General features: G+C 38.9%; 1 protein-coding gene across 21 annotated transcripts in view; it reads right to left on the reverse strand.

Moving 5' to 3' along the window:
* The window catches only part of LOC124119718 (dedicator of cytokinesis protein 9-like), a 190,253-nt gene extending 184,968 nt beyond the window's left edge, over window positions 1-5,285 (reverse strand). For all 21 annotated transcript variants that reach the window (XM_046482343.2, XM_046482341.2, XM_046482340.2 and 18 more), the window contains exon 1: window positions 5,070-5,285. In XM_046482343.2, the coding sequence (XP_046338299.2) occupies window positions 5,070-5,189 (120 nt within the window). In that variant the 5' untranslated portion in view covers window positions 5,190-5,285. The remainder of the gene's footprint in view (window positions 1-5,069) is intronic.
* Between the last annotated feature and the right edge of the window lie 7,111 nt (window positions 5,286-12,396).

The following is a 12,396-nucleotide window of genomic DNA, read 5'->3' on the forward strand; positions in this document are numbered from 1 at the left end:
GACCCTCTTAAACTTTACATTATTTACCAACTTATAACGACAAGGATCTATGACTCTCACGCTTAATTTCTAATATTGAAACGTATAGAAACATTTCCACTCTTTTCATTCATATAGTGGGGCAGTCGGGTAGCCTAGTGGTTAAAGCATCCACTCGTCACGCCGAAGACCCGGGTTCGATTCCCGACATGGGTACAATGTGTGAAGCCCATTTCTGGTGTCCCCCGCCGTGATATTGCTGGAATATTGCTAAAAGCGGCATAAAACCATACTCACTCACTCATTCATATAGCAACATGTGTTTGCATGTGTGTGTCACACAGTACACTGACTCCAAGCCCACCAATCCTGTTTCATCCCCACCACCAGGCAGGACAACAACAAATACCATCTTTTAAAGTCTTTTGGTATGACACGGCTGGAGATCAACCAACCAACAACCTTCCTCCCTACGCCTGTCTCCATCAGACGCTCAGACCCATCCACTAGACAGAGGAGATCTGAATGTTGGATGAATTACGGTAAACTATGGTACGTAACTTCAAAGGTATGTTGGCGAGATCCCTAGCTGCACACAGTGAGACATCTCCAGTGAAACACTCCCTGGCCCCACCTCACATCACACCATTGTTGGATGGCAAAGCCATAATGCAATTCTCCACTTCCATACACTGAATTAATGATAACATTACACCATGCTAACACTACCCACACTCTCAAGCAAATCTGCCTAGTTTTCTACAAACTGGATTCACCGTAACCCCGGCTTATTTAATACTGCACATGGATATTTGCTGAAGATCTTTACCCAAAGGAGGCCCTTGAAATGTCTTGACTGAACAAGCCTAACTTGAGAGTGGTGATTAATGTATGTAACATTCTAGCGCTGCTAAAGGAAATGTGTTTACTTCAATATTAGGTTTCCTTTCCCAAATTGTTTCAGAGGTTTTTTTAGCTTCCAAATGTCCCAACTGTTTTCCCTAAAATATTAATCATTTACTGGACCATCTCCATCTCAATTGTTAAAACATATTTTATATTAAATTTTTTAATCTATATTATTATTATCATAAGAACAAAACTGCCAGACAGTTGTATGATCATGATTATGTTCTACCAGAAACCTCCAAAAGCCTAAAACTTTGTCTTTTTAACTGTGAAGAACCCATAGTAGCAATCAGAGATAAATGTTTTTGAGATGGCCCCCATGATGGGTCTGAGACTGAGAAAGACAGGACTGGTCCCATTGACTCTCAAGGGAGCAGCGTGTGCATCCACTGTAAATCTTAACTGATTTGATGGCCAGACTCATAAGAAGAAAGACAATTACTAATGCCTCCCTCAAGTCAACAATAATAGAACTGAAGATGGGATACACATCTGAAAGTTATTACATTACACAAATTTGTAATTAATATGCATTTCATCAAGGAATCATATTCAAATTCAATTTAACACATTCAAGAGATATGTAAAGTAAATTATGATGAAAAGGGACAGTGAGGGTGAAAGAGAAAAAAGCAGGAAGATGTTTCAGGTTTCGTCGAATGTCTAGCGGTATGTGTGTTAAGCATACAAGTCAAGGCATTTTCAGCACAACTTATATAATTAAACATGCTAAAACTACAAGATCAAGGTGGCCTCCTAAATGCAAACAATACAGCACCCCACCCCACCCCACCCCACCCCACCCCACCCTATATTTGGAACATTTATTTGTACCAACCTATTAAAAACTGACAAAATCAAATCTTGTCCAAATCATCAAAGAAAAAGAAGATATAATAGAGGTTAATGTTAATGGTTTTCATCGAGAAGCAAATGTCCATAGTGAACAATAATCTGCACAATGTCAATAATGATAGGATCCATTCTCCGATTTCAATATTGGAGATTCGGCTATTATACTTCTGTCATTAATTGACTGTCTGGATGACCTCCGACCTCACCATATGCCATGTGACTCACAGTTTGCCGTGATGTGTGGCCATCCGAGATTAACAAAGATGGCTAGAAGATGACCACAGCCTCAGGCCAAACAAAATAGATCAAAGAATGATCTGACAAAACTAAACAAAGTGAGATCATCATGAGGTATTATTCAAGCACTTCAAATGGGGTATAATACATCTAGTTTGTTTATGTTACTGACAACATCAAAGAATGGCATTGACAGGCAGAGCATGAAACCTGTCCTGTCAAAATATGTTTCATTTGATTTTACTAGATAATTTACTTTTTAACAGTTAACTTAAATGTTTTAGCATGTTTACTGCGATTTGGGGAAGAATTCCTCCAAATTCAGAGACATTGGAAGGGAAAGAGTGTTTGAAATTGATCAGGAAAGTCAAAGCATCCTTGTGGCCAAATAGACACACTTTTTTAATTTTATATTTCACAGAATTATTCCAGCTATTCGTTAACAAAAATATAAAATAAATAGGTTGGTGATTTATTTATTTATTTATTTATTTATCTATTTATTTATTTATAAGAAAGTCATTTATTTATTTATTTATTTATTTATTTATTTATTTATTTATTTATTTATTTATTTATTTATTTATTTATTTATTTATTTATTTATTTATTTATTTATTTATTTATTTATTTATTTATTTATTTATTTATTTATAAGAAAGTCATTCTGACCTGGAGTTAAAACTGCAGCTGGCTTCTTGAATCACTGATAGTGATGTAGACATGGAATTTATATACATTTTATGTTGTAAAAGAGGGTCCATATTACCATGTTTACTAGCGGGAGAAGTAATAAAAATAAATCTTTTTATGTTTAATTTTCCAGCTGCTTTTCAGTAGGGGAGGTGGGCTAGTGCAACGGAAAAAAATAAAATAATGTGTGGCTCTAATATTCTTACATCAGGATGTATTCTACCCATGCTACCACTGCAGTATTCAATGCAAACTATGTCACATTTGCAAAGCCATCAAATATAATTCTATACTTCATGATAACCTGAACAGGCTAAATTTGGACATCACTCAAATTTGGAATTTTTTACCAATTTATGCTACAGCCTTGGAACCAAACAGGCCTCGGAGAAAGCCATGACATATATCTGATTCCTAACCCTCCACTTGGTAAACACTACAATTTTACATCTTATATGGTATTTCACAAATGTTTCAGATGTTGTATGTGGAAATGCAAGAGGATGTAAACTGAACAAGGATGTAGTTATGCGCTTGTTGTCAAGTATGAGCATGACAAGGGGATTGGGAGTCTGCCACAACACTTCTGACAATGACGACACAATACACTGTGGTCAGTCAGTGAACCGGCATACATGCTAATTATCTCCCTGTACTGGTACATGTGTCTGGATTTACAGCATCTATTGATTGGTCGGTCCATTACGCTGAACCTCGGTCAGGCTGCTACAACATTGCATCAGCAAAGCCATGCCGTGGATGCTGGTAGTGTGTTGAACAACATCCAATGCAGTGCTACATTCATTGGAATTTTGGCTCCATGGATCCGTCAAAATTCTGTTATCGACAACTTGACTTTTATTCTTAATTTTGAACAGACGTTGAGACAGAGTTTGAGCAACATATTTTTTAACAATGCTGCATCTTTGATACAACATGAAGATTCAATAAACACATGGCAAGCATTAGAGGGCTATAGGTGCTTTGTCTTTCTTTATGAAGTACGTCAGACTGTTTGCCCCAAAAGTTATTTAAACCTTTTCAAATATTCTGCATATTTCAGAATTCTTTTTATCTATTCTATTTATTTATGGGACAAAAGAAAGGAGAAACTTCAACAAAGTATATATATATATGTAGTTACATAAACTCCAGATAAACATTTGCCCTAAAAAGACAAATTAAAAAGTTATAGTTCTAAAATTACACGTCCATGTTATTTATCAGGTCAAAGGCCTAAACACTGCTAAACTATATAGTCATTTCTAGGAGAGTTGTGTACAAGAAATTATTAAGAAACAGTATCTAATCATGATAATGAGATGTTACAATTGTACTGAAGTGACCATGTGACAACTCAAGTGCCTGCAATATTGTTAGTTATTTGTCAACCTCCTCGACGAAATTACAATGGAGTATGACTCACTTCATTAAGTGGGTCAATTTAACAATTGCCTCACTATCTTAGGAAGGAGGCAGCATTTATTATCCATTATGCCAATTTACAGTCTTAATGAAGACCTTGTAGAAATCAATGCCATTTTAATGTTAATCCAAGCAGATGTTGCTTCTGCATAAAATGATCACAAACCAGAAATGCCATTTGTGAACATGTGCTATAGTTGCTTATCAATCAACATAACAGTAAACTGTACAGAAAAGTAGGTGGGATCTTAAGTTTGATTAAATATGATTTAAATATACAGGATGCTTGTTAAATATCAATACCATAAGAAATGGGTCATAAAAAGATTGAATAATGAAACATTCTCGAGTAAGTTACTCTAAATTACTAGATCTTTGTCTTTTTCTCTACAAAGGTTGATAGAGCAATCAAACTCTTGCGAATGTGACAACCAAATTTTAAAATAAGTTTACATAAAGCTGGTATAAATATTCATCATTCGGAACATGGATCTAGGTGAAACATTAACATTGTTTGTTAGAAATAAACGTATTAGCATTAATTGATTGTTTTCATTCGTCAGCATCAGGTCACTGTTGCATGAAGCGTTATGAAACATGCTTTGTGATTGTATCAGTTAAGACATATTTGGTCCATTCAAACGACATCTCATATTAAAGTGTACACTGATTCGGTAAAATCGATATACACGGACAAGAGACAAGTATCTTGGAGGCGACTACCGCGCCGTGAATCCCATGTGTTGAAAAGGTGAACAACGCCCATTATGACGACTGTCACCCAAACAAGCAATGTCAATATGACTATGCGGATACACACCTTACAAGAAACACTTAGACGTTATTGACAACACATTAAAGACTAACACAATGACTTTCATATATATTTATCCAATATGAAGACCATTTATCTGTGTTGCCTTGACTTGACAGATCGTCTGAAGATAAACATGGAAACTGAAAACACGCACCTGAAAGGCACTCTCCCTGAGAGCGGCCGAGACACTTTCCCGAATCTTCGCAGCATCTCCTCGATTTCGGAGAGCCTCTTTGAAGTTTTTGAATTTTCGCTCTGTCAGATGAGCAGCCATAATTGTTTAAATCCTTCTTTGTCACGATCTTTTCTCATTTCGTTTCTTACGGAAGTCGAAGCTTTCCGCCATATTGATTTGTGAGTATGTAAGGGAGGTAACTCATCACTGGTGCAACCACTCCTCTTTACTCACCTAAAAGTATATGTCGAATGTTAAATGTTCTAAGGTAAAAACGGAACGAGAGTGAAAATTGATTTTTATGCACCAATAATATAAACAAATATAAAATGAATTCTAATCAATTTCTTGCCAGTATTATACAATATAACTTATGACATTCTAGTATTTCATTACCACAATTTCATGCTTATAATTGTAGAAACACCTAAAATTCATTTTTGTGGATCTTCCGAAAATTGAAAAGAATAAATATAACATTGTAATGTTTGCTGTTTCTCATTATTTAACTTCCATGTGTATTAAAGTGATTGCCCGTAGTATTACACTGTGTCGAGGTGACAAAGGGCTGTGACATACCGTATTCGACGTAATAAGCGCCTAGGGCGCTCTCAAAATTAGAAATAGGGGGCTCTTATTAGAATGTTATTTTGGTGAAAAATACAGAGTTGAAAGATAAATTTCATGGTGTATGCTGACAGCCTGAAATGTTTATGTACGACAGATATATTTTTCCAGAATTAAATGCCCATAATTAAGGGTGCATATAACACACGAGTGCGTTTTATACGCGTATAAATAAGTCTGGTGTACATTGATCAATCGGAAGGGGTGCTAATTTGGATTGTTCACTAGCCAATATATTAGCAAATGTCGCCTTGGGCGCTTATTACGTCGAATACGGTATGTAGATTGAGTTAAGCCTTGTTATCTCCCCTGCAGTCAAGAAGCTACCATAAAATATTCAATCTGAAATCTTTTGGTATCACCATTCCCCTAAATCAAGAAAGTAACTGGGATACAGATCTGTTCAATTTCTAGGACACTGACTGATCGTTATCCAAAATGTCCCGAAGATGTTTTGAAGATTTGGTATTGATATAGAAGAACGTCCTATGATCGAAATATCATGAACTGTCCTGCGGCCTATTTTCTCCAGCAAACTCTCTGGAATACATGTGTATGTTGTGAGAGAGTCTGTGCATGTTGATGTCTTTAAAATGCATGTAATTTTGCAAGAACAAAATCTGCTTTCACAGAAAAAGGGACACCAAGAAATTGTTGGGTTGATCTCAGCAGAAGCACAACATACTGTACAGAGTTATGTCCCTTTATTGTAAGGATTGGTTGGGTGTGGGATTGAGTCCTAGTTTTATTTGATTATGAACCTTGATCAGTCCATATTATCACAGTCTCTTAGAAGGATATTTACAACAGTCCTGCTAACACGATATATATTTAAAAGGTACTGTATTAAGCCCCCTGCCCTAATAATCCCTCCCAACCCAACCCCGACTATTTTCTAGACCAATCTGCAAGTACCCTTTATAAGCTTGTTGGTTGGTTGTTTTGTTGTTTAACGCCGCACTCAGCAATATTCCAGCTATATGACAGTGGTCTGTAAATAATCGAATCTGGACCAGACAATCCAGTGATTGATATTATGAGCATCGATCCTCGCAATTGGGATACGATGACATGCATCAACCAAGTCAGCGAGCCTGACCAGTTAGTCGCCTTTTACGACAAGCATGGGTTGCTGAAGACCTATTCCACCCCGGATCTTCACGGGGAGACAAGCATGGGTTGCTGAAGACCTATTCTACCCCGGATCTTCACGGGGAGACAAGCATGGGTTGCTGAAGACCTATTCTACCCCGGATCTTCACGGGGAGACAAGCATGGGTTGCTGAAGACCTATTCTACCCCGGATCTTCACGGGTCCCCTTTATAAGCACCCCCACAAAGACCAAACGTTGATTAACCGTTTCATTGATGTTTTAACTGTTTTTTAACTCTTTTGTGGTTTTAATAAACACCCCCTGTCTATTTTCCAAGCGCCAGGGCACTTATTACATTGAATAAAGTAATAAATAGAGGGGAGAACTATTATTCTTGACAGTTTTGAAAATTTCAGAGTAAGTTGAAAGTTTGAAAGTTTTGTCTATTACACAGGGGCCTGTATCTTCAGTAATTCAGCCCCAAGGACCTCATGTTTAATTTAAGAATTGACTAAAACTGGGATCAGGTGGTCAGGCTTATTTCAAGTCATTGTACACTGATGGCAAGAATCATGCTCATGCTTTCAGTCACTGGTTTGCTTTGTCCAGACTCGATTATATGACAGAATAGTGCTGACATTGTGCTTATTGGAATATTTCAGTGTACTTGTGAAATATTATGATACTTGGGACAAATATATTTTATAGAAACCTACTGTACCAGGTATCAATGTCCATAACCTCAGACCTCACTCTTCATACTTCGAGCTGCAGACATCATGTAGTGGGTGTGGCAAGTCCAGGTGGAACTGTGACATGAGTACAGACATCTTGTAGTGGGTGTGTCAAATCTACGTGGAACTGTGACATGTGTTTCTGTACAGACATCATGTAGTGGGTGTGGCAAGTCCACGTGGAACTGTGACATGTGTTTCTGTACAGACATCTTGTAGTGGGTGTGACAAGTCCAGGTGGAACTGTGACATGAGTACAGACATCTTGTAGTGGGTGTGGCTAGTCCACTTGGAACTGTGACGTGTGTACAGACATCTTGTAGTGGGTGTGGCAAGTCCACGTGGAACTGTGACATGTGTACAGACATCTTGTAGTGGGTGTGGCTAGTCCAGGGGGAACTGTGACATGTGTACAGACATCTTGTAGTGGGTGTGGCTAGTCCACGTGGAACTGTGACATGTGTACTGACATCTTGTAGTGGGTGTGGCAAGTCCAGGTGGAACTGTGACATGTGTTTCTGTACAGACATCTTGTAGTGGGTGTGGCAAGTCCAGGTGGAACTGTGACATGTGTTTCTGTACAGACATCTTGTAGTGGGTGTGGCAAGTCCAGGTGGAACTGTGACATGTGTTTCTGTACAGACATCTTGTAGTGGGTGTGGCAAGTCCAGGTGGAACTGTGACATGTGTTTCTGTACAGACATCTTGTAGTGGGTGTGGCAAGTCCACGTGGAACTGTGACATGTGTACAGACATCTTGTAGTGGGTGTGGCAAGTCCAGGCGGAACTGTGACATGTGTACAGACATCTCGTAGTGGGTGTGGCAAGTCCAGGCGGAACTGTGACATGTGTACAGACATCTTGTAGTGGGTGTGGCTAGTCCACGTGGAACTGTGACATGTGTACTGACATCTTGTAGTGGGTGTGGCAAGTCCAGGTGGAACTGTGACATGTGTTTCTGTACAGACATCTTGTAGTGGGTGTGGCAAGTCCAGGTGGAACTGTGACATGTGTTTCTGTACAGACATCTTGTAGTGGGTGTGGCAAGTCCAGGTGGAACTGTGACATGTGTACAGACATCTTGTAGTATGTGTGGCAAGTCCAGGTGGAACTGTGACATGTGTTTCTGTACTGACATCTTGTAGTGGGTGTGGCAAGTCCAGGTGGAACTGTGACATGTGTTTCTGTACAGACATCTTGTAGTGGGTGTGGCAAGTCCAGGTGGAACTGTGACATGTGTTTCTGTACAGACATCTTGTAGTGGGTGTGGCAAGTCCAGGTGGAACTGTGACATGTGTACAGACATCTTGTAGTGGGTGTGGCTAGTCCACGTGGAACTGTGACATGTGTTTCTGTACAGACATCTTGTAGTGGGTGTGGCAAGTCCAGGTGGAACTGTGACATGTGTTTCTGTACAGACATCTTGTAGTGGGTGTGGCAAGTCCACGTGGAACTGTGACATGTGTACAGACATCTTGTAGTGGGTGTGGCAAGTCCAGGCGGAACTGTGACATGTGTACAGACATCTTGTAGTGGGTGTGGCAAGTCCAGGCGGAACTGTGACATGTGTACAGACATCTTGTAGTGGGTGTGGCTAGTCCACGTGGAACTGTGACATGTGTACTGACATCTTGTAGTGGGTGTGGCTAGTCCACGTGGAACTGTGACATGTGTTTCTGTACAGACATCTTGTAGTGGGTGTGGCAAGTCCAGGTGGAACTGTGACATGTGTTTCTGTACAGACATCTTGTAGTGGGTGTGGCAAGTCCAGGTGGAACTGTGACATGTGTACAGACATCTTGTAGTGGGTGTGGCTAGTCCACGTGGAACTGTGACATGTGTTTCTGTACAGACATCTTGTAGTGGGTGTGGCAAGTCCAGGTGGAACTGTGACATGTGTTTCTGTACAGACATCTTGTAGTGGGTGTGGCAAGTCCACGTGGAACTGTGACATGTGTACAGACATCTTGTAGTGGGTGTGGCAAGTCCAGGTGGAACTGTGACATGTGTACAGACATCTTGTAGTGGGTGTGGCTAGTCCACGTGGAACTGTGACATGTGTTTCTGTACAGACATCTTGTAGTGGGTGTGGCAAGTCCAGGTGGAACTGTGACATGTGTTTCTGTACAGACATCTTGTAGTGGGTGTGGCAAGTCCACGTGGAACTGTGACATGTGTACAGACATCTTGTAGTGGGGTGTGGCAAGTCCAGGCGGAACTGTGACATGTGTACAGACATCTTGTAGTGGGTGTGGCAAGTCCAGGCGGAACTGTGACATGTGTACAGACATCTTGTAGTGGGTGTCGCAAGTCCAGGTGGAACTGTGACATGTGTTTCTGTACAGACATCTTGTAGTGGGTGTGGCAAGTCCAGGTAGAACTGTGACATGTGTTTCTGTACAGACATCTTGTAGTGGGTGTGGCAAGTCCACGTGGAACTGTGACATGTGTACAGACATCTTGTAGTGGGTGTGGCAAGTCCATGTGGAACTGTGACATGTACAGAGATCTTGTGGGTGTGTCATGTCCAGGTGGAACTGTGACATGTGTACAGACATCTTGTGGGTGTGTCAAGTCCATGTGGAACTGTGACATGTGTTTCTGTACAGACATCTTGTGGGTGTGGCAAGTCCATGTGGAACTGTGACATGTGTACAGACATCTTGTGGGTGTGTCAAGTCCAGGTGTAACTGTGACATGTGTACAGACATCTTGTGGGTGTGTCAAGTCCATGTGGAACTGTGACATGTGTACAGACATCTTGTGGGTGTGGCAAGTCCATGTGGAACTGTGACATGTGTACAGACATCTTGTGGGTGTGTCAAGTCCAGGTGGAACTGTGACATGTGTTTCTGTACATTTGGATAGAATGCAATCCTGTTGCTAAATATCCTAGATCCTCTTCTGAATATGCCTAACATCTTTTTCCAAGACAAATAATAATTGATCATGATCATGCATCAGTTTACATTTAATAATAATCAAAAACACCATAATCTGAAGATAGCTTTTATTAATAACAAAAATTAAAGCCAGTGTATATTTTTTTTTTAAATGTTTAGAAATATGTCAAAATCATCTAAAATGCATCTTTGGACTTATATATCACAGATGGTTGGTAAAGGTATAGGTATAGGTATATTGTTAATAAAACTGTCCCATGGGGAAATCACATTCTGGACCATCTGTCAGTCTCAACTCCACCAGTGTAAACACTTCTATAATTCTACAAAACAGACTTACAGCTGTCCCATTGTGACTGCATGCAGATATATACATTTAATTTAATTATGATAAGTGTCTGTGACGATGATTGCTTTTGGAAAGATGCCTCAGAATTAAGAAAAAAAAACTTCTCTTGGAAATTTTGCACAATGAAAAATTTCGAGGAAGTAAGTTTAGGAATGGAATCACCATGGACGATACATATAAACTATTTGACAAAGTTTTACACACACAGAATAATGGACGGATGTCGCATGTCATAGTAATATCGTCATATCAAAGCATCCAATCAGGTACTGATTTACTGGATAAACGAACAATTCCTGGAATTCTCATGTCATAGTAATATTGTCAAATCAAAGAATCAAATCAGGTACTGATTTACTAGATAAACGAACAATTCCTATATGTCTCATGTCATAGTTACATAGTCAAATCAAAGAATCAAATCAGGTACTGATTAACTAGATAAACGAACAATTCCTGGATGTCTCATGTCATAGTAATATCGTTAAATCAAAGAATCAAATCAGGTACTGATTTACTAGATAAACAAACAATTCCTATATGTCTCATGTCATAGTTACATAGTCAAATCAAAGAATCAAATCAGGCACTGATTTACTAGATAAACGAACAATTCCTGGATGTCTCATGTCATATAATATTATCAAATCAAAGAATCAAATCAGGTACTGATTTACTAGATAAACGAATAATTCCGGGTTTCCTGTATCACAGAAACAACAATAATCAGACCTCTGTGTCTGGATTCTACAGAACAACAGAAATAAATTTTAACTAAAACATAATTTTCAAGTATTTGCAATAAATTCATTCATCCATTTTGTAATGACCTGAACCATTTCGACTGTAGAGAAGCTAGAAGTTCATAAGATGTAAATACATATTGAGATAAAAAGGATCACAATGTCCAAGAGATCAGCAATCATCGCCTGGTCTAGTTAATCAAGACAGTTCATCTTCAAACTGTCATACTTTTTATAATAGAAAAAAAGGCCTGTTCCACCCAACATTTTCACAACCCAGGAATCCTTCATGTTAGGATCTACACACGTCGTAGTGCTGGGATTTGGTTTTCCAAGGTCCTCGGAAGAGTACCGGTATGTGAGATTCAATAAATAGCCCATTAAAGATACAACAACATACACTGAAGTAATGGATTCCTACACGACCATGAACACTCGTGATCACATGGGACTAGATACATAGGAAATATTGCAGAAAATGGCATCAAAACACAAGAAAACTAAATAGAAAAATCACTGAAGTAGAATGATTCTTCATAACCATTGGAGAACATCATTATAAGCCCTAACACCAAATGAGAAAAAACAGTTGAGAAATGCAAAAGATTCTAACACCACACCCTTCTTTGCAAATAAAGATGAATGCTTTAACTGTAGAAATAATTTCAATTAACAAATTCTTGAAAGTCATTGTAAAATAGACCAAGTAGGCCAGTCATAATTCAAAAATGTTTCCGTAGCCTGGGGCAATGTATGACATCATTATGAAACTGGTTCTTACCTGGGAACAATCAATTTGAAACTCATTTGAGAGGCATTTAGAAATTGGAGTACTAAGTAAAGATGATATATATGG

Source organism: Haliotis rufescens, unplaced genomic scaffold (assembly GCF_023055435.1).
Source record: "Haliotis rufescens isolate VD_foot unplaced genomic scaffold, xgHalRufe1.0.p SCAF_9, whole genome shotgun sequence".
NCBI classification, from domain to species: domain Eukaryota; kingdom Metazoa; phylum Mollusca; class Gastropoda; order Lepetellida; family Haliotidae; genus Haliotis; species Haliotis rufescens.